The sequence below is a fragment of the Zerene cesonia genome, chromosome 3 (assembly GCF_012273895.1).
Source record: "Zerene cesonia ecotype Mississippi chromosome 3, Zerene_cesonia_1.1, whole genome shotgun sequence".
In the NCBI taxonomy this organism is placed as follows: Eukaryota; Metazoa; Arthropoda; class Insecta; order Lepidoptera; family Pieridae; genus Zerene; species Zerene cesonia.
In genome coordinates, this window is record NC_052104.1 from 4,910,809 (window position 1) to 4,935,716 (window position 24,908).

At 34.6% G+C, this 24,908-nt stretch overlaps 1 protein-coding gene across 2 annotated transcripts in view; it reads right to left on the reverse strand.

Annotated features, from left to right (window-relative positions):
• Positions 1–24,908, reverse strand: part of LOC119837342 (autophagy-related protein 16-1) — a 124,120-nt gene that overhangs the window by 17,374 nt on the left and 81,838 nt on the right. For both annotated transcript variants that reach the window (XM_038362907.1, XM_038362899.1), the window contains 2 exons: positions 819–939; positions 291–470 (listed from right to left, as the gene is read on the reverse strand). In XM_038362907.1, coding sequence (XP_038218835.1) covers positions 291–470; positions 819–939 — 301 coding nt within the window. The remainder of the gene's footprint in view (positions 1–290; positions 471–818; positions 940–24,908) is intronic.

Sequence of the window (24,908 nt, forward strand, 5' to 3'; positions counted from 1 at the left end):
CGTGCACGGTTCGAACCGTTACCGACAAAAAGGGGTTTGATCGAGACACACGTAACGGAAATGGGCATCGCTTACCCGTCACGTTGTTGTACTGACACGAATTCCAATACTAATATGCTGAGCATTTAATTACAGTCCAATATTACATTACACCTCACATCTATAGAAATTAACGAGTGTGTTTTAAGAGTTTGAATAGAACCGTTTAAAAATTGTATTAAGTTTCGATCGTGAGAAGTGAATTGAAGTTTCATTATCTCGGAGATCAATAACAGTTGATGCAAACGAACCTCTACTAAGGTCCAGCGACGTAACCTTGCCCTGCAGTATGATGTGATTGGCCGACATTTCCGTTCGTATATCCCAAAATCGTATCCGCTTATCAAAATGCCCAGATATGATTGTCGAGCCCGCACCATCTGACGTCACGAGGTCATTACAAGATGAACCTGCGAATTTTGTTTCTGTACCTGCGTAAAGAAAACAAAAATAGATACATTAAAACTTTGTATACCCACAAGATATGTATTATTTAAGAAGTGAGGTTGATGAATTAAGTCATTTGCGTCTTTTCCAATTGTTAGGTTACTTAGACCTCCAAAAAATCTCTATTCAACTATTACTATCTATTTACAAGTTAGATATTAGGCGATTTTTACGTATTATGTGAGAAAGTATTAAACTAATATTTGACTTAATTTTCTTGAATATACAAAGTAAGAAACATAGTACAAGAAGTGAAATCAATCCAATCGAATCTTCGAGAAAGGATTATGCATTAGAAAATAATTGTTATCCGTAAAACGGAGTGCTCTTACACATTCTACTCCTGAGATCCCATATTTTAAGTGTTCTATCGTGGCTGCCCGTGATCACTTTAGTAGGCTCTCCAAGGAATTTAGCTGCCATTACTTTACCACTGTGCCCGGTGAGTGTATGCTGTAACAAGGAAGTTTAGCGCTGGTAAATAAACATTCAAAGGTTTCACATTCACATCCCTAGCACTATGGTTCCCTTGTGAAAGCTATGGTTCCACACACAATACGTCACAATTAACCCGTAGAGAAATATTTGCTCTTAACGGGAAACATTTATCGACACTTAGCTGCCTCGTATGCGACAAATAGTTGGAATATATTTTTTATCGAGCATTGTTATCGATACATTAAGAAATATATGTATTTATATACTTCTATGGTATAAAGGAATGATAGTAAAAAGGAGTGTTGCTGGAAAATAAAAATACAATAATAATATGTTATATTCCCAAGTGCCAAATCTACTAATTCTGCTATATTTCAAATTTAATAGTGAAAACTAAAATTATCAGTAAATGTAACAGAAAAATATGTAAGACGTAATGATGATAATGAAAAAAATAGGCTTGCTTCAATAATTAATTGATATATAACGAATTGAAACACACAGATTAGAAAATTAATGTTGACTTAGAATTTTATTTTTATCGTAACAACTCGATTCCTATTATTAACACATGCTTTGCAGCTACTTGAAAATTATTCAAGAAGCTATATAATTTTTATTGCGAAAAAACATTGTGTGAGTTAAAAATAATAATGAATCCTGAATGAATCCTTGAATGAAGAAAATAAACTTAGAAGTATTCAGAATACGGTACTAATTTTCAGATTAGTATAACAGTTAATAAAGAGCAATTGCAACCAGCATTAGCCATTAGCACGGGTGCAGTGTGCCGCGCATGCATTGCGACGAACGATTATTATTGTCCAATGTTTACGGCTTCGTGATCCCACAACTGGCCCCGGCCCGTGCTATACTGACGTCTCACGAACAGATTTGCTGCAAGCTTATTTACATAGAAAAAGCTCATTAATTATCCAGTTAATGCGCAATAATAATCCCTTCAGCTCAGCCATAAACATTCTCGTCGAACGATTTTACGATTTGTTTGCAAAAACCAACAATAATGCTCGTAATTGTGTTTTTTACATTTTTACGCAAAGCAAACGGAACGTTCAGGTTGTAATTGAACAATAGTAAGTAGTCTACTCTAGAAACGTCACCATAACTTTTAGTCCCAGTGGTCTCAGAACGTCTGACCCCCACTCGTTCTTAATTACAGACAAAACACTCCGTTATCGGCTGAACGTGTCGACAACGCTCATTCCATTTATGTACAAAGAACAGTAACATAAACAAAGGCAAGCGATCGAAGACCGAACTGCAAACATCGATCTGCACTCGGATGCTTAGCGTAATGTTTGCATAAGTTCGGTATTTTGTTCAACTATTAACCTCGATAGCAATCTTCGTGTCCACAAATAGAACAGGCGAGTCGAACGCATTATCTTTTTCAATATTAGAAATCATCTATCCCTTATTTAGCAATGTATTATGTCCTATTCTAGGAATGTCGGTTGTGCACAATCCTTTTTTGATTTAATTGATATTACTTCGCCATAGATGTTGTAACTGTTATTTTTTTCGTATACCGCTATATAATTAAAGGGACATTAATAATCGACTTAGGCAAAACAAAAACTAGTTTCGTGGAAACTCGAATGATGACGATTTTAAATGGCTTGTTAAATTGTAAAGGATAACAGGTATGTCAGACTTGTATTGTGTAAGATCGACAAGCCTCAATTATCTTATGTCATTAACTTATTAAACAGTGATGTATAATGTAGCAATGTAAAATTATGTGTATATATGTTTATAGCATATATAACGATCAGTTTAACTCAGTATCGTAAAGACATGTGATCCGGATGTCACGTGAGTAGCAGCTAATAACCCCACCCGAATCTATGCTGGAGAATATGTTTTGCCAGAGGGGGATTAATTAAAGCCATTCGCACCGCCATTAGCCAACCAGCTCCGTTTCAGCGAGAGGCCAACGGGACCTTATCGTTCGCTTTTAAAATTTATAGTATAACGGCTAATTAAGAGTAACTACATTTGGTTTGTACATCGCATCACGAGTTTCAGCAGTCTTATAAACTTTCAGCTTAATGCGCTTGTTCAATCAGGACAAGTTCATCAAGATTTATATGTTACTATAGGTCGCCAATTAAATGTTACAATACTCGAATTATATCAATGTCAGTAGGCAACATGGTTTATAGTTTAAATGTTCTTTTAATTGCAATAATTGCATGGCAGAAATTGGCGTTAAATTGTATTATTATTTAATATTGTAACTTATATACCATCTCTTCAAAGATTAAATGTATGTTATGAATTGAACATCGGCAAGGTCAGCAAGAAAATTGCGTACAACGTAGCATATATTTTTAATCGACGTTATTAAAATAAAAGTTCACAATTATATGTAATAAAAATCCCTTTTAATGTTATCTTATAAAACAAAATTAAGAATAAAACCATTAAATAACGTGTCTGTTAGTTTGTTTTCAATGACGGAGAAGAGAAATTGAATTTATGAGCAGAGATAAAGTGTTAAACTGAAGACACTTATATTCTTAATGGAGATGCAGGAATCGGATCCAGTTATTAAAATCAAATTACTGCAGCCATTTATAAAGTCTTAATATAAGAACTCGCCTACCCTTAATTACTATTTATGATATGCGCATATTCTATAGAGAATGAAAGGGATTACTTGCTAAGCCTACAGCTAAGTTAGAGTCCCTCTCATACCAACCGCAGGACACAATGCATCAAACAAATAATACGTGCCATCAAACAAACTAGTTATTAAGTATATAGCCATTCATTTTTACATACAGACATGACTTAAATATCTATTTATAATATTATCACGGAATAAATATTATAATATGCAATCTCAAATTGTAGATGATTACGATTCTTGGCTAGAATGTTGCGAAATACTTTAATAAGTATCTTTATCCGATGAAGTGTAATTGAATAAATGAACACGATTTGTCCTAATGAATGTCTTTACATGAGAGTCGAGATTAACTCTATGAGCACAACTGCTCGAGGGTCTCGGAGCGCATATCAGAAATTCGCTACACTTATCTCGCCACTATGGATTTGAATATCTGAGTGGTTGTTTAGAATATATAAATAACCTACGTGCTTCCAGCGAAATAACTCATTCCTTATAAATCGGGCGATTTGAATTGCGCTCGCTCATTAGCGATTCCAGCTGTGCGGCGTCGACCAGAACTACACAACTTATTACTTTGCCTCCACAATTAAAGGCATTCGAAATGTTTAAACATACTGTAAGTGTGGTCGATTTCATGTGATCAACCAAAAATGGTAGGCTCATTCTATTGTCTCATCACCAATGTTTCCACGACATTTGTAGAGGTTAATATCTGAGATTTAGGTAATTTGTGCCATGCCCAAAAGAGGGTCAGAGAAATAAATGGTTGAATAAAACATTACGCAGAGTGGCCTATTTGGCCTTAATTTGAATTTTTATTGATATTTAGTGGAAAAATTTTACTTAGGAGTACAAATTGTGTATCAAACAAAAATAAAAAGTATGAAGTAATTTTTTACAGTCAACGCGCTTGTTAATTGGGAATTTTTGCAAAGTCATATATGTAGGTTATGATTTTAACTAAGACTAATGGAGAGAAAGGTAGACAACCTTATGAGACGAACGCTTCCTTTTATATTGCCATTCATCCTTAGTACTGCCGTGCTCTTATCACTCGTAACAGGTTTCTATCATATGCGATTATATTGAGTGCTATCTCACTTCCGCTACTAATTAACTCTTAATTGAGATACGTCGATGAATGTTAAGCAAAAAAGTGTTAACGGTATGTTAAAAGGCTGTCAAAAATGAAAACAAAGCATATACAACTAACTCCCTTTCATAACTTAATTAGAATAATAGCTGTAGTTTACGCGGCATTATAAAAACAAATTAGACTTTATGACGCACCCGTTCAGAATCTTGTTCTTTTTTCTGAATGAAAAGTTTTTCATTAGGTTTTATTGCATTTCTTTATCGTCTCACCAATTAATACAGAATTTCTCATAAAGTGGCGTTATTTTTTGTTAAATTTTATTTTCTTTGCCTCTATATATTATAACGACAGTGATAAAATCAAAATAAACAAAATTCTTGTACAATTACTGCACTTGTGCAGTTAAAGTATACGAAATATTTATTTACAGTTTTTATACAGTTATATTAATAATACTTAAATTTAGGCTGCCCTGTAATGGTTTCATTAACTGGCTGTCTTGTTGTGGCTTGTTATATAAAGCTATGATAATTAACATAAACTCCATTGCATTGCAAGGAGTCATTTGGTGCAAGCGTTGATACTTGAAGGCCGTCTACAGTTATATCAAAATGCGATACGATGCCCGGAGACACGTGTAATTGTGTGCTGATGTATCAAGGAAGTGCATCCGACATGGGAAATAAGATACTGTAACGATTACTTTCATATCAATGTTTATTTATCACCAATTTTTGAAGTTAGGAAATATACTAATTTTATACTTTACTGATATTACTGTGTAGTCTGTTACGAAACTTCTTAAAATTTAAGATGTTACTTTTCAAATGTTACTTTTCAATAATGATAACTCTATATAAATTAAATCTCATATCCAATAAGTATTTTCAATAAACAAGTAACATTTTATATGATTTTTATATTTAGGTTGGTCGCCGATTACTCACTCACTGGTAAAATAGTAACTCTCAACTAAACAAATTTGCAGCTTATCTTAGAATCGGCCAATTAAACGGATGTTAATTTGCTCATGGAACTAGCGAGATGCATGATTTTAAACGATAAAGTAGAAAATTTGAGGTCGTTGTGCAGCGTGAGAATATCCTTTATATTATTCGCGTTATCTCTGGACTTGGTTTTGTTTTCTTTATAGTCTACAGTACAATTTGATGAATCATTTTATTTATACACTACGTTACCATTAACGCCTAGCGATGTTTGTTTAGTAAAACGTGTCCGGTCTTTGCTCTATTTTATTACGCCTTGTCTCCGCGTGAAAAAGGAAGCAAGTATAGTAGGAAAAAAAAACATTTTTCATATGAGGTTATTGACCATCGATGCAATCATCACCGGCGAAGCAATTAAGCTAAATTGTATAGCGCCGAATTAATTCATATTTAATAATAGAGTTTAACAATAATTTAGAATACCGTTCAAGATTTTATTAGCAATATTGTACATCTGATCCATTCGGAACCAACTCGGAATATCACATCCAGTTTGATCAAACAACACGGTGTGTCCGTAATTATCAACGTAGGTAATATGTTTGTGTTGTCATCCATTTGTTTGCTGGGTCAAGAATCATAAGTTGCGCTTGTCATGCGTACGGTTAAAGGATTAAGGCTCTTTGCATACCGTGTGCAGTGTGCGGTCTTCGGTCCGTGACCCTCTGTGCACTCCATGTTAATATTGCCGTGTCTCAAGCGCACATGGCCACTACGACCAGAATTAACTGACGTTCCGACGTTAATGTCATAGATAACTATTATATACTAGCCTCTTAATATAATCCGTACTATATACAGTTACTACTCGCGTTAAGATTTACATAAAGCGCACACAAAATCAAATAAAATTAACTGTTCACTAATTTTGCACTTAATCATATTGAATTATCTTTATTGCTACTGAAATAATAACGTTTGAAACGGTATTGATAGTTCTAGTAATAGCTTTTGAAGACGCTGATTTAAAACGAACCTATAGAAAGCTGCAATATGCATGTCCGCAACGATACAACCTTGCTGTCTGACAAACAAATACAGACAGAGTTGAATAGTTTACTTGTTATTTGAGTACAACTATAAAATTTCTCCTTTGTTTTATTGTACCTTCTTACAATTTAGAGAAAGTGTGCAGGGTTGACTTAAATGTTTTAGACCTTTATCATTTTGAATGTATCATTTACATGTCTTATTTGCCCGTGAGAAAGTTGCCAATGCACTTCAAATAATTTATTTTGGTTTTTTTAGTCGAAAAACAACCCATTTCATATTTATCATACACTTTTATATTAAACGATTGATTTTAATTGATGTGACACATGAGTATGTTTCAATCATAAGTTTTTCAAAGAATATAAATTAAATTGTGTCTTTGTATTATTGTGTACCAATTGACACTTTTTCACTCGAAAAGAAAAAAAGAGAAAAAGGCTTACTAATTAAAGATTTAACGATCGCATGTGCACAAAATGATCGATGCGAACTGAGATTGAAAACAATGGTACGGGAATGAAGCGACGACGGAAAAACGTACCAGTTTCATCCCAGTTTCTCTAGAATTTCTCACATTTAATTTGTTAATTAATCGCGTGATAGTGTCGCCCCTTACACACGGAATAAATCTTCTATTTATGTTAATGGACTCGTTTGCAAAGTATTCGTGATCGTGACCCGTATATTCACTTGCACGCATACATAATAACGCATTAGTTAACACCGTCTGTAACAGTTCGTTGTTTTCATTAATATTTTTCACGCCTCCTCCTTATAACATAATTAGCGAGAGTGGACAATTACGTGTGTATAAGAGCAATTAATATGCGGTAACCGACGCGTTTTGTAAGAGTTTTAACATAAATTACTCCACCGTACAGGAATAAATTACATTTTATAGTAACATTCGTGTGAATGCTAAACCGTTACAGTAACAGACGCGCGATGTTTGTGGAGCGGGATGCGTTTAAACATTTATTGGACACTTACAGAAGCGACTGAAGCAGTAGACATCTATACCTGTCATTAACCCATTTCATTTTATTACACCTAATTTTATAATATCTGATTTAATAACTTTATCATAACGGAAAGTTATCAAACAGACTAATTGCGTATAAAGTAATTTTGTTTCATGTTTACGATTCTCGAGTCGAAATGAAGGAATAAATTTTACTCAGCACAAAAGTACATTTTAAGTAGCAATTTCCGTGGTAAAGTTTGTTTATTTTATAATTCAACTGATAAGAGCACCCACAGGCTGAAGCAATAAATGTATATCAGACCCTAAATTAAGATGTAAACGTTTAATAAATTGGGCTTTAATTAGATTACTCCCATTAATTATAATACGTGCGAGTCGTTTAGAGTGGCGCCCGGTACGAGTTATAATACATATTTAAATGAAATGAATAATGATTGAACGAACATGTTTACCGTTGAATGTAACGTAATGTACGGTTAGTCAATTAACGAAATGCGTCGTGTAGCAGACTCGGACTTTACATATGCGCCGTGCTTTATCTTTATCGCTCTTTCCGCATAGAACTGCGGTTTATATGGACTGCCTCCGCAAAATAATTACTGAAAACAACTCTCTACTCAGAAGCACAATCTCTACTATTTACTTCTATAGATGCGACAATAAGACAGTTATATATATGGTTTATTGGAAACAAAACAATGCAATCTTGACTTCAATTATTTGCAAGAATAAAAAGCCACTCGTATCGTAAGTATTTAACACTGCAATACAATCTCGGAATTTAAATTTATTTAGTATGGAATGGAATCTACTCGACGATAAATTAAACTATATCTAATTGACCAAAGTGAAATAAATCGAAGTCGTGAAAATCGTGGTTATGTTAATTGGACTTTTGCATTTAAACACAGATGTGAAATGCTACTAAAATAGTAGGATTGGTAGCAGAAATAAGTGGTCCAGGCAAACGTTCCTATAGGACATTTTACTCAAATATCGTAGAATCTCACTCACGATGTATATAAAATGCATGTTAATGCATGTATGTAGGTATATGCACTTAACGCACGTAACAACTGATAAGAAAAAATGCATTTTTTGTACTCTCAGAGTTGTTTCTTAATAAATGTCATTTGTCAGAAATATCTTTTTTTATTGTTGCTAAAATTCGTTAAGTCCAATATAAATTAGATTAAAAACACCGTTATGGTCCAAAATGCATAATCCCCATTGTCAGATTTGAGATACAAAGCATCGTACTGTCGAAATACGTGTGAAACTTGTACCCATTAAATAGACGTCTAACAAGTCGTCATAAAAAATACATAAAACCATTTCAATTACACGTGTTTAGATTTAAAACAGTTCTTTCAATTACTGCAAGCAAACGTAACACGTGAAATTAAAGCCTACGTACGAATATCACAGAACGTAATACATTTCGCACGCTCGTTGAAAATTGTTCGAGCAAGAATAAAAGAATGCGGTAAAAACAAAATTGGGCGGTCAAGAATCGATGTGACCGTGTTACAGATGATAGTAATGCTTTTGTGGCGTGCCGACACCATCTCTAATGTACTTATAATGGCGATATCAGGCTATGCTAAGTAAATTGATAGACCGACTCAGTAAAGTTTGCTGTATTAGTCGCGCTAATATATTTGATTACTATAAATAATGTCTTCATTTCTTTTGCCATCATTTCTATCTCACATAAGTATTTTATATATGCAACTGGTTGCAAAGGAAAACATCATTCTAATCTTGGGTCTAGATTTATATAAGGCCAACAATTATGAGTTCATCAAGCATTACAATTTATAAACGTTGTAATTATATTTATGGCACATATAAATAATACAGAAAAAGGAACCCACACGTGGATTTATAAGAGCAAATAAAAAGCTATTCCATAATTCAATAGTCTTTTACGAGCCGTTGCAATACACGAAGATTGCGAATTCCTTGCTCCAACAAATAGCATGCGGCGGGGCATCGAATAAAATAAACAAGTACCTATTGCAACAATCAGGAAATGCTTTTTCTTACCAATAGCCGTACATAAAAATATTGTTAACAACGTTTCCGTTCATAGCAACTATTTAAGTCACCATTGTAAACGGCCTACAACAATAAACAATACCTGAAATGCTTTCTATTTTTAGCCGTGCTAGTAAAAGTAACTTTTATGCATTATCATTATCACAATTATCCGCAGTAATCGGTGAAGATCAATGGTTCTGCGCAGACAGAAAAACGATAACCTTCGATTGTTTGCTAAAGTTTGTTCAGTCGATTTTTTAATGGGCCATTCACTAAATTATACGTTTTCAACATGAGAAAGTTCGAATGGGATTCAAATTCGTGCTAAATTGTCTCTTTAAGTGAAAGTGGTGAACTTTTTCGGTGTTCAGAAGGAGCGTGTCGAGAAACGGGAAGTGCCTGTTTATTCACTGTGGGAGTGAATAAAGCTGTAATGCGGTCGGCATACAAAATCTAAAGTGGTGTGCAGATTGAGAGCTATCACAGCCGAGGCGCTGTCAGTCTTGTTATGCTAGCGCAAAGATCGTTGAATCAGTAATGGTACCGGGCGTATTCTTGGAGGCATGACCATTACATTTAGAAGTGGGTGCGAAATGTTCCGCAAGTGGTTTTGGTTACAGTGTAGGTAAAGTGTAACGAACAAAGGATCATTTGCTGCGCTGTTTCCACAACGGACTTAGTCAATTTCACAAGCAACCATAAAACTTCCTAAATTGCTCTTTTAGTTTAGATCTCTACATTCTACATAAATTCTAGCACTTGCTTTCTATATTTTTGAAAGAAAATGAGCATATGCATAGTATTAGTATTTTATTTGAGTATATTTGCAGATAAGAATATTTAATCGATTTAATTATTTTTAATAAATTGAGTGCAAGCAGCCACATCTTTGCATCTCACATATCATTTAATACTTGTTTTTATTTAAACCACCACAACTTTCATATATTAAATTTGCATACGAAAAAGCGTAGCACTTAACTTGAATTAAGATAAATGTGTCAATGAAACTGCAACTTGAATGCAGAGTATTCGTTTCTAGGGCACTTCGAGTAAACGAGGTCTTAAAAAATTTGATGTGTGATAAGCCTGATACGTCAGGTGGTTGATGAGTGTTCAGATATGTATCGTTAACGCTATCTCGATCGAAGCTTAACTGGAACAACATGCAAATTAACTCTGGTTGCTGTGAGCGAATTTACGTTAAAAATGCATTTTCCCAGCATTACCGCCATTTCACTAAAATTACAGTTAATAATTATGTACATAAAATGTATATTGTTATTTATTTTACCCACATATTTTTCATAAAATAAAGTCTCGCCTATAATTTACATGTTCTTATCGTCTGGTAGTAATGATAATAATGTGACATTTAATTATAATATAATGAGGATATGTACAGTCAAATAAAGCTTTTTTCGTATCGCGATGATAAATTAGTAACACGAAAAAACAGTACATAAACGCTGGAAGATCAGTGAATAATCAAAGCTGAATAACAGCAATCATCTTCCATTACGCCTACAATTATGAATATGATAAGTTTGGTTTCGAAGTGATAAATGTGTTGTTGCACGAATACTGTTTTTGTGTGTATACGTGTAATTGATAGCGGCGTCTTCTTGTAGCATTTAGAATGTTTTGGAGTTGGCGAGCGCAGGGGGGGTATTGCGCAACGTGGTATCAGCGTGAGGCCATCTGCCTTCGTACATCAAGTTGACGGTGCGGAACCGGGAACCACGCTACGGCATCTGCGAAGCGATCACATGCCAAATTTCGCACCCGTACCTGCGAGCACTCAACGTGTGCACAGCGTAAATGTTTGCTTGGGTACGTTCAACTGTCGACGTGACCTATGCTGATTCATAGACACACCCGTTGGAGGTGACAAATAAAGATTTCAATAATTTAGGACGTTAGTCGCTAGAGTCGTTAATAGAAACACGTTGATTATTTATACGTATATATATTTACGTAAAATTTAGTTAAAATACATATATTAACAGAACAGGTCAAAGATTTCAATACTAATTGTATTGGCATTGACTCAAATAAATCTAATCATCATTTATGTATATCATCTTCACAGTTTAACGTTATTGTAACAAATACGCGTTCAATATTTAACTGTATTGACTGTTGTCATGTTTGACATGCCACTTGTCTTTTAATATACCTATAGCAGAAAGATCTATAACCAATAGCTCAAGTATGCACACTAGAAAAAGATATTTTTAAATGTCACGTGTCAACAGGTTACATGCGTATCTTGCAACACACAAGAAAAACGAAATATCCGCTTGTTTCTACTATTGCAAAAAAAAAAAAAACGTAAAGTACCCAATATATACAGTTTTAGTACGTTCACGCTCAAGTATGAGACAAGAAAAGCTATAAAGCCGCAGTGACACCACCCTAACATGGTATAGATAAACATAAATCTGTGCAAACTGTACCCTTTGACGATACAATCGTGGGAAGAGCAACGTTAAACAGCAATATAATTGTTTGAAGTCGTACACTCAGTAGAATTGTCGCGGCTGACGCCCGAACAAAAGAAGAAATGTGTATCTGAAGCGAAACCTCACTTGCTTCCTTCAATCTGTATAACTCCTAAAATACCTCTGTTAAAAGGAAGTTTTATTATGGCATCTTAAAATAGTTTAAAGGCAATTAATGTCAAAAGTGATGTCAGTCACATATCAGTCAATATAGATAGGAGAATAAAGATCGCGCTTATGTTAAAAGAGGAATAAATAAATCAATTAAGATTATACTTTATTTAAATAGTCGTTCCCAATAAATATTCAAGATTCGATGAGACTGCAATCAGTAACTAAGAGACAGGCGTAAACATGTGGGCGCTTTGGAAAACAATTACTTTTAGTCTCACTATTACGATCCTGCTATGTTTGATATATGACGGACAATATTTTTCTTGTCAAGTTAGTCTACCGTAAAAAATCTCCGTTAGGTATACTATGTGTTGTAAGTATATCTTATTTTTTTCGTATGATATTCATACATTAACATTGTATAATTACATATTAACAATTAATTAATGATCATTTGCATTTAAAATCATAATATTATGTTTATCAGGTTATTGACGTGAGGAAAGGAAGCTGCTAGCTAAAAGCTTGAATGGGAGAATGGTTATTTTATTTGTATAAATAAAACGATATTCAACTGTAAATAGTGATTTAACGGTAAAAAAACAGAGCTCAGAATTATAAATTTATAGATTATGATACAGTCAAGAGATCAATTGTTTTATTCCGTTCTAATGGCTCGGTTAAAATAAACAATATATTAATAACACAATATTATAAATTTAAAAAACCTAACACGTATACAAGATTAAGAAAAAACATTGATAAAAAGCCAAGTTGACCGATAAGAAAAATCCGTACTGATTTATAAGTCCAATCACCCATTACAAATACCCACGTCAAAACTAAGACCATGTCGGTAATTCATCATAGGTTTTTGTCGCGTAAAATGGATGACCACGCCTGTACCTTAACCGATGTAACTGTATATAATGAGTGTTTTTTTTTTCGTTTGGGAAGGATACGCCGCTTAATCATGGCTAGTGACCTTCGTTGCACTATGAGCGATTAATCAATGTCTCGCTAACCGGCGACGCGTAGACTTGTAGACATGGAAGGTACATGGCATAGTCACGTGTAAGGTAAACATCGGAAGTCCGTTCGGATGCGGACAACGACATCTGCGCAGTGAACTTGTCGGTTCTGCATGGGTGGTCTACATGAATGCTGCACGCACGCACCTAATTATCCCCGCACGAATATGCGAGATAAAGCTTTGATATTTGTTGCTGTATTGTTGCAATTTGTCTGATTCAAAGAGCTTAGAAGAAATGCTTCGTGCGAGAACGCGAATGATGTAATGATAATTTTTTTATGAAAAATCTAGATATACAATTTACTGCTTTAGAATATAATGCTTTAATGTGGAAAAGCTATGTAATACATAATAACTGTATTTTGTAATTAAACAAACAAGAATGTCATAGTCCTGTTATTTAATGAATTAATTATGTATATATTACAAATTCATAGGATAACATTTTTGCTACGCACAAATATTTTAATTTTTAGTTTTATATATATTGATCACGAGGCGGGATTCGAACCAAAAGATGCCCTCTCGGCCACGTCTGCAATTGAATTTATTCTACTCTTTCGGTTTCTGTTTCTGTGTGTCAAAAAATTTTTCCTTATGGACAAATATTATTTATTAAAGGGTTTCTGCTTTCAGGTTATGGAAACAGTTAGTGTTTTCTGATCGAGTTATTTTACTAAAATAAACACAACATTGCGTAGTGAATGGTGACATAATACAAATAAGTCTTGTTCATTTCATTTTTAAGAGTACAGTTGGCAAGAAGCTTACTCATCTATTTAAAGTCGGTGTCAGCCAAGTCTAATGGTAGTAGATACTAAATAGGTACTACCTCCTCATTATATAGTATCACAGATCGTAACATTGGTTTGGATTGCACCGACGTGACCGAATTGGGTAGTGCTTATACTTATTATCATTTTTCGCTTTTGAGTGGTTTTGAAGACGATTCAATTTTTTTAAAATAAATACTTAATTTTGTGATCACCACCACCAACGAACATTTGCAGAGGTAGGCCTCTACTAATGTATTGCCCGCTAAATGTAAAGGATAAGGAAATTATTGACGACGATTATAAAGGAATGGATTGGATTGGGTAAGAATAAGTTTACAGGCCTCCTCCTAAATAATGTTTCTCAACATGTACGCAATAAAACAATAATGTTGTTCAGCTAGGTTAGGTTTATTTTCAGGTTCTTGCCGTTGTCAGTACTTCGTGTCACTGGTTTCTACTACTTTTTAATTATCCACATAAAAGATCAATAGCATTCGTTTCCACTCGAATTGTAAAATTGGATTTATCTTTAAAAATCACCTCATCAATAAACACGAGAAAATTAGAATAATGTCGATTTTAAAGGCACTTAAATCGTCGAAATTTAAGTAATAATCGAGGCCAATCTTCTTGAAGTATTTACGGTAAAAATTTTGCATTTCGCATTCGCGGTTAGTGTGTTTTTCCGGTTAATTAAGATTATGTACGGAGTTACAGATAGCGATCGTGAGGGCGGGAGGCGGAAGGATTGTCTGGCAGACAATGCGTAAGCACGCAGGTCGCTTACGGCCGCGGAATATTTCATAGGACGGTGTTCGCAATTAGAGGACAGGCGGAGGCGAGAGGCGAGCGGCGACGCTATCGAGGCATCCGGCGCCGCCGTATCGTGTGTGAGATCGCGCGATCACCCTCCACTTGCACTTAGCTCAACGTACGAGTGCCATTGCAAATAATTACCGACACGTCTATGTGATGCGTGTGAGACGCGCTGTTACATTTAATGTCGTATTTGAATATCTCGATATCGTTTTATCTATTAGCAGGAAATGCTATTAATTCTCAGGAATAGAAAAGTTGATTTTGATTTTTTTTTATATGACATCGAGCAACTGATCTGGTTGTTCGTCTGTTGGTAAGCGTAAGCGATCACCTCCGCCCCTGTACATTCGCGGAGGTAGGGACTACTGCAAATTCTTTGGAGTACCGCTTTTAAGGAGAAAAAGAAAAGGAAAGGATTGACGACGGGAACAAAGGAATGTTCCAAATTTTCCAAACAAAGGAAAGAACTCGGAAGAATGAAGCAAAGGATACAAGCCTGCTCCCCCACTCTCCGAACGAAACATAGTAGTAACAGACTAACAATAGGCTTAGCTTAATAGGCGTAGCAGGTTTCACGCCGATCTTTTGTTAGTGTGATGTACCTTCCCCGGTGCGAGCTGGTACAATTCGTGCTGAAGCGCGCTGAACTCATACACATATTCTGGATACATTGACTACATTTTCTACTTCATATTATAATACCTACGTAAAGTTAACAGCTATATTAACCGTATCATTTTAATAGAAAAATAAATAAGAAGAAAACCGATACAACTTTTGCTGATGACAATATTTAGAAAGAAAATCAGCTACATGCATGTCAATCATTGGGGTATTCAAATCTTTAGCAAAAATGAAACGTGAGGTGTGATAAACATTAATTATTTCGATAAAACACGCAACAATAAAAAGAAATCATTAATATTTAAATTCCATCAAAAACCCCATAACGTGTAGACATTAAATTGATTTATATTTGCGAATATACAAGTAGCTGGGGAGCCGTGATCAAATCTGGAATTCCTCGCAGTTTTATGAATACGACGCTAACTTATTGCCGTCCGATTAATCAATTGATGTAGCTATAAATTACTCAAAGCGGCGTTGTTATTCGAAAGTATTAATTAATGTTAATTGTTAGCTTCCTAAAGGTAGTATTAAATACTATTAATTTTTAATGACGGAATGTGAATTAGATCTGAAGATACAAGTCATTACGACGATCTGATTTCTACAATATTCTATCAGCGTATGAAAACAACGTGTTCATCATAAAACTTTAATTATTTACAGAAATAGACTTTTTAATTAAATCTAGCATTTTTATTTGCTACTAATTACTGGCGTACGGTTTTTATAACTATATCATTTAAACACGTCTAACATCGCATTTGTTAAATCAAATAAAGTTGCACCAATAAATAATAATTGGATCAAACAAATCATATCAATGGATCTCATCGTTCGAATCAATGTCAAATATCAAACGCTGAATCAATAAAATTCTAGTGGCAGCATTTGTCCGTGAATGGTATCAGATAGGCAGTTGATCAGTTACGGTAAGGTGCTCAGTGTATCACTGCGGTCTGCTGTAACTGTTGATAATTAAGAGTGGTCGCTTAATGGTTGCTGACGGTAACGGCCTGTGTGCCGGTGCGCGTCGCGTCGTACCTAGTCCACTGGTGTTGAATAACTTCATACGCACGTAATATATCATAGACTTCGCTATGAGTTGCTATATACTTTCTTCAACTATCTTATTTCATACATATCTATATAATACACAATTTTTTGCTCATTTATAGAGCGGCTGATTTCTACATCTACCGGAGGCTCATATCCTTTTTCTTACCCTTCCCAGTCCTTTCCTTTATTCCTATCGCCAATCCTTTCATAATCCCTTCCCAAAATAGTCGGCAATCCATTTCTAGAGGCGTAAGGTCTGCAATGGACCTTATGCCTCTCCAAATGTTCATGGGCGGTGGTAGCGTTTACCATCAGGCGTCCCACCAGCTCCACTGCCGACTATAACTTAAAAAAAAAAAAAAACATTTATTCAATTTGGCTCCGTCATACCAAAGTGGAATGACAACTATCTAAAAAATACAAATCAATTAAATAAAGAATTATATAGAAGAACGGTACTAAGTTCGTCGGGTCAACTAGCATTCTTTAAATTACAATATAGACAGGGGAAATTAGTAAAACGGAATATTGTGTTGCGTTACGTTAAATTAATGAAACAGCAACGTTATTTATAAAGGTGGAGTTAATAGTACATACGAGCCAATTCAGGCAAAGTTATCGCATAATAATTAATTTGAATATTGAATCCAGTATCTAGTCGTGGAATTCATACACGAAGAATCCATCACTCAGCAGTAACAATAAAAAATCTCTTATCTTGCCAGAACAACATAGCCTTTTGTATAACTATATACACTTTTAAACCATGGCATTCGATTAGAAGCTGAATTCTTATAGTTGACTGCCTTCCATAAACTATAAAATGATGAGATATTCAAGCATTGATCATTCAAGTCTTAACATCTGTTAAATTAGTAGTTTATTCTGTCTACGAAATGCTAGAAGTTTAAAGTCAAAACTTAGCGTCTGATTTATTCCATAAAGAAGGCCCCACCTTAACTACGAACTGTTCTGTAACTCGCAAAAGTTATATTTGTCGCAAATAGACAAGTAAAGTTGCATATTTTATATGACGGGTCATAAACGAGAACTGCAATCAAAACAGTTATAAAATTAAGGAAACTGATTTCTCAATAACGTTTTCCTGTTAAAACAAATTTACCACGTTCATCAAGAACATCAATCACATTTCGATGTAAATCATATATTTCCAACAGTACATTTTTATTACTTCGGCAATTATAAGGCGCGTTTCAGAGAGATCAGTTACTCTCGCAAGTCCTGCGTTCAGTTATGTTGACAACACGATTTTTTAAGCCGCGTACGTTGACCTCTCGACATGCCCGCGTGAAAAAAATAATTGTATTCATAGCCGCATTACAGTTTTATAATGTTATTACTAGGTTTATCTCATAACTATGTGCATAAATCCTAATAACTAAGCGGCCGTCAAGTGTGGACTCGTCGAACATTTGATCGTACAAAGGAGAGACAGGACATTGAAAAATAATCGAAGAGTACCTCCAGGAGCGTAATTCAAATAAGATTAAATATTTATGTTTGTACATATACTCAATGCATCGATTTCGCATACAATAAATTCTACTGCACATGCAATAATGCTTACGCGGTGGTCTTTTTATTTGTATCCGCAACATTTTCGAGAGCTTCAGGTGTAATAATACCGGTGGCCGCTACTTTATATGTAATTTATGGTCGATTTTGCTCGTATTAATTTTATTCATGGCTCCTAGAATGGACTTTAATTTATGACGTCTTGTAGTTTAATTTACTATGTTTATCGTACACATCTACACATTATCGAAAAGATATAATACGTATAGAATTTATCTGGAAATAACTAAAGTTATTAGCGTTCGTATTAATTATTAGTCTCTAGTAGGTGAAGAGAAGTGAGACAACACAAATGTCGAGTACAACGTAGAAGGGCGTGCGCCGGTGCCAACGCGGCTCGGTATCCCTGCAAATGTATTTCAACAATTTCCAGTTGAGCTATCGCAGATGGCCAAAGCCTTCGCCTCCGCGCGCGCTTCCGCGACACTCGCGCATTTTCACAGATATGAACTGAACATTTGCGGCCCTTTTGATAATGCTAATTCCACCTGATACATATGACCACCTGATATCGCAATCACGTCGACATCTATTAAATGTACATAATGTACCGTTTCAACGATTTTCTCACAACTATTGAATGACATATTAACGTACACGGACGATATTGTTTGTAGCTAAAATAGAAGACGATTTAGATTACATATAAATATAGCCGTAGATGGCAGACGGTAGACAAACTATGGTCTATATTAATAAATCATGAGTCCACATGAGGAAGTTGAAAGTTTTGAATAGAATTGATCGCCAACTATTGGATACAAATCAGTGTAATATATATAAAATATTAAATCTGTCTTACCCTGATCTTCAAAAATTACGTTTTCGTCTTTATAAATAAGACTGATTAGATTCAAATACAATTTACTATTTATCTATTACTACATAATACATAAGGAAAATTGATAGTATACTTCAATATCTTATTATTTCTAATACTATTTATACTACAAGCCACTACATATGTTAAACGTGAATTATGTTAACAAATATGTGTGCGTCAAAACTGTAATGCAGTATTGAAGCGCGCCATTTAGTAGCTACTAGGTGTGATCTAGGTGGACCGAATGTCAGTAATTATCATTCGTAGTAGCTGGAGGCTCTCTTCTCTACCTCATTCCCCTCACGGTTACTTTAATTAACTACAACACAAACGTCCGCGTTTAAAAGGAGCGTACCTAATTTATTTGCAAATTTATTTGAAACATAAGGTTCTCGAGATTTATTATAGGAAATTGCGAATTGACTGCCGCCAGTGCAACGAGTTATTGTGTTGATGTTTTGCAGATCTTAGTGATCTTCGGTGTCAAGAAAGTTGGTGAAGTTACTTTAACATTGCGTGACAACTATAGTATACAACAACAATCGTATGTAGGTTAGCGTGCTATAGTTTAAATGGAAAATCTTTTAACAAGTTTATTGTTTTCTGTTATAAAATCTCAATTGTAAATGTCAATAAATTAATGTAACTTTAAAAATCTGGGTTTGAAGGGTCACTGAAAAAAATGTGGAGAAAGTTTCGTTATAAAAATTGGCATCAAAAAAATTGTATTGATACTAAGTGTATGTAAATTAAAAAAGTCGCAGGTGAGAGCACAATACGCGGCAGCCGGATCGTACGTGATCGACCGAGAAACCTACTCGATTTAATCACATTAATTGATACAACCGTTACGGAATAATGATGATGTATTGTGGAAATAATTTGATATTTTAAAGTATAACGTGTGTTTGCGTCTAAAAAAGAAACGACGTCAGGTACCGCAATAGGATGAAAGCTTACCAGGCTCGAGGTATTTGACTTTGGCGTCGAACTTTCCGGACAATGCCGCCAAACATGACTAATGTAATTGTACCCTAGCTCTGCAATCTTAGGCGAATTACACATGGGAATCTAGTTTTTTGAACATATTACTCAGGTTTGTTCTCAATACACATAAGTGTGAGACGATGCTCTGAGGTTTTTGCCTGTAAGGATAATTAAAGCCTATATGGATCCAAATGGATGGGTAATAACGTCTCTGGTGCAGATTATGATAATTATTTAATAGTTGTGTACACATGTATGCCAACATTATTACAAAACCGTTACTCTAAGATTAGCGTCGAAGCTGGACACAGGAACGGGAAGGAATAGAATACAATTTCGAAAAAACGTATCCATCTTTGAACATTAATTTGAACCTATCGAAGTATCGCAGCCAAATTCCATTATAAATCGAACAAAGATAATTAGACACTGCGGTCACGATTACGGGCCAAAGTGAAAATACTAGATGTGTGAACCCATAATTTAATACTAATCTTTCCGAGCATTGAACTCAAGGCAATTTGGTAAGTAAAGGAGAAAATGATCCGGGCACTTAAGAAACTAATTTTATATCCGAAATGAGAGCAGAGGAGGTTAGTTACACTAATGACCGTTGTTGCGTGTGTAATCTGCACAGTTTTAATACAAATGTGTTAATGTGAATTTTACGATGAAATGATTGCTGCACTAAAATATAGTGTAGGAATAATTCAAGCAGATTTGAACGGAATATTGAATTGAATCGTAGCAATAGCTACAAAACGTGACGTAGACAGACAGTTAGACGCGATGAGTTGCGGGCGAGGCGGACACCTCCGTAAGCAGCGCCGACGTCGTCCAGAGGGAACAGAACGCGAAATTTATTTATCAACTATCGCCTGGATCACCGCCTGAGGACAAGCGAGCAGTTAGGAATTGAGGGGCGCACGATGTTTGCCGCCGATACGGGACATACTGTTCACTTCCTAACATAAATTCGGTGTAGAGGAATCGGATATTATTATTCAATCGTACGATCGAAGTTCGCGAGGGGGCCATAAGTCACGGCGACGCGAGCGCCGGCGGGCGCCGTGATCAGTGGCGCACGAGCTAGATGCGATCGCCCAGCCGAGCCTTTCCGTACCGCTAACCATGTGCTTTGATATTTGTGACGTCATAACAACTGTTCTGACTCTTAATTTATGTTTATAAGCCGAACAGCTCATTATCTGTAATAACTGTCATCCGGTAACGAATGAGATAAGTCATTTATTCAGTTATGTTTACCACCGTCACGTTATTCCTTAATATAAATAATTATTAAGCAGAAAATTTTACGTGAAAAATTGTTTTTATCTTCACTGTGATTTCAAAGGAGCATGTTATTGCCTACACCAATATTAATGAAGAACATTTTTGTCTAACTTGTTTTAATAGATACAATTAACATAATTGTTTTGAGCGAACGTTTCACTAGATGTTTCCGATTTATATTTTACTAGCTGCGCCCCGCGGTTTCACCCGCGTAAGTCCGTATCCCGAAGGAATATCGAGGTAAAAAGATGCCTATATTTTATTCCAGTTGTCCAGCTGTCTACGTAGCAAATTTCATTGCAATCGGTTCAGTAGTTTTGCGTGAAAGAGCAACAAACATACACACACATCCTTACAAACTTTCGTATTTATATTATTAGTAGATTAATAGATAGATAGATAGATAGATAGATAGTAGGATTAAAGAGGTAGGTAAGAGAAGTAATCACTCTTAACTACTCCTTTAATTAAATCTTATTTACAACATAATCAGTTAGACTTAAAGCGTAATTGAAGTACTTAGGAAATAATCATATATCCACCAACTAGAAGCGGCTACAAATCTTTACGAACTAGATCCTGTTTCCATATTTCAAATGGTCAATTAATGCATCACATCACTTACACAGGATCTCATACATACTCTGTAGATTTACGATTTTACATGTAGGCAGATAGCATAGAAAATAAAACTTTTATATTCAGTACGTGACTGCAACGGTCAATGATGGTTAAATAAGTATAAAGATACCGCAGCCGTAAAATGCCAAAAATGAAGTTAACCTAGAAATTGACCGGCCAAAGTGCGGGAACCGGTGTGACCAACGATTTGTAGCAAAACTTGTTGGAATACTATGTATGGAACATAAGAAGTCTGTTTTTCATGTAATAAGGTATAATAAGCTTTATAAAGTGCATACTTTATAAGGTTAAAGTTTTATTACTAATACGAAGCAGATATAACATGTAAATGAATTGATTTGAAGGCATTATTTCGTAGTCGAACACAGTGATTTACTAGACTTCTTTTACGATAAACATTCGGTTAGTAGGCGGCAAAAATCTATTATAAAACTATGTAAAAGAATTAATAAAGTCTAAGTACTTCACAGCTCGTTTGGAAGACTAACTCCAATGTAAAAGCACGCCCAACATCATGCTTTTATACTTAAGCATCGGAACACCAAATAGTCACGTTGATGTTCCGCTTACATGGCGTGGAGTGGGTGCTGGCGCTAAGTGAACTATGGCAATAATAAACTTTATGTCTAAGGAATGTCCTTTGATGCTACCCGACCGAGTATGTATGAGAAGCATACATGAGTGGTTACCACGAAAGGTAAAGTCGGAAAGAAACGCTAAAAGTATGATAGCTTAAAGAACTCTTCCACAAATTGTTTTATCGCAGGAGATTATTTATTACGGGATTTTACACATGTGCTAGACAGATTTTTCGTTTCTCTAGAGTTTAGGACGTTCTAATTCAAATTTACCATAATTCAAAGCAAATTAATAATATTTATTTATTTAAGCATATACATAGTAGAGCAATATGTAGCTAAATTGTGATGTGTTATTGGATTACCACAGAGTTGCAACACTTTCACACTAGATAGCTGGGTCTATACGGTCTATACGGTCTGTAACGTATAGTATCGTGATTCTAATGTGTGTAGGAGTTACAATCATAAGCGTCAGTAGTATTTAAATTAACGATATAAAATAATTGAAGAGATGAATAATTGGAAAAGTACAAAACACTTTTTCTAAACAACTTGCAACATCATATGTGTTTAAGATAGAACCGACCAGTTAGTTATCCATTAAACGCAACATGAATACGAATTTACCATGCAAACAATTCTTAATTCATTCATACAATTCTTTGAACATTTACCGCTGAAGATGTATTTTTATTTATTATTCGAATACAAAATAATGAATTGCAACTAGACCTTATTTGCACTACCGAAGAAGTAATACTATTAAAGGAGAGAGTATAAATATTAATCTTTAGATTTTTGTTCTACTCTCTATTAGTTAGTCTGTATGTGAATTGTTGCTGTTCAATTGTTTTGATAAGGTTCTGATACGCTATACATAAGACAGGATATAGATAAACAAACATGTTCCACCTGAGATATGCTAGAGACAGTTGGTCTGTATGTTAATAACTAAAAACATTATAACAGATTGCAAAAACCCCTGAGAACTGAGCAAAGAATGCCGATATAATTCAAAACCATTACCGTTTTGTTAACCTTTTCAACAGCAAAGTCATGTAATGGGGTAATGAAAATCTGTTAGCGTAATGAGACCGCATGACTAAAATGTAAAACAATGATTTAAGACGAAAACAAACTCGAACATCATCTGTGGGAAACAATGTTTGACCTACCCTTAGATAATAAATAAAATCATACAGCTTTTAAATCATTTAAAGTCAAATTAAACCTTATCATAAAAGCTACAACGTTAATAGTGGTGAAAGTTCCCAGGTTTGTAAGACAAGAAATTGATGACCTAAATGGCAAAAACTTAGATCTAGCATCAAATACCTTAAAGGTCATGGGACAGTCATGCCTTCGGTCCATTGGAGAAATAACTTCTAATTGATGCAACAAGTGCATTGTGAGAGCCGTCATTAAATAAATCTTCATGAAATATTCATCGGATCATTGTGTTTTTTTGCGATACTGATGTGCACTAAAATTAATGTGGTTCGCTTCTATGTAAAATGGAAACAATTGTAGCCTGAGTCGTTCAGTTGGCGGATTTCGCATTAATTTTAAATTTAGAATATTGTTTCTTAAAAAAATAATACAAATAAAGAGAGAGAATATAATGAATAATTCCCCCAGTTTACAATATTCATCCATTTGTAGGAAATCGAAAGAATAATGGAATCGTCGTATTCTTAAAAAAACTCTCTTCACTAAGCTCTATTAGTCGTTTGGTAACCGGAATAAATTCCTTTTTTTATCACATTTTACATATTTGCTTAAAACACCCTTTTCCTTGAATTAAGCACAATTAAAATAAAAAATAAAAATTCGTTATTTTTATAACTTCATCCTTACTAAGCAAAAACATTTGCAATACTTAAACGACTGTTGTCGAAGGAACTAATTAAAATCCGCCTTTTTCCTGGCGATGGGTAATAACTCTTTGCTATTTATCGAATACTTTTTATATTTAAGCTTCATATACATGGAAGTAAGAAAGTGTGTGTGATGATACCAGTCAATAATTTAAGAGTGTGGGCGACTTTATTGATGATTCAAGTCCAAGTAGAATAAATGTGAATTTTGATTAGGAACGCAATTTATTTTGGGTATGATAGTCAGTAACGGTTTATTTATCTTTGTAAATGCCCAATACGTTTTCTTCTTAAATATTAATAGCGTCAATTAACTGTAATATGACTTCAAAACTATATCAAAGATACTTATAATAGAAAACCTTGAGGCACAAATTCAGCTACAATTACCAAATATAACGATAACGACGATTTATTTTGCAAATGTTTGCCAAAATCTTTATTTAATATCATTTATATTTTGATATGTA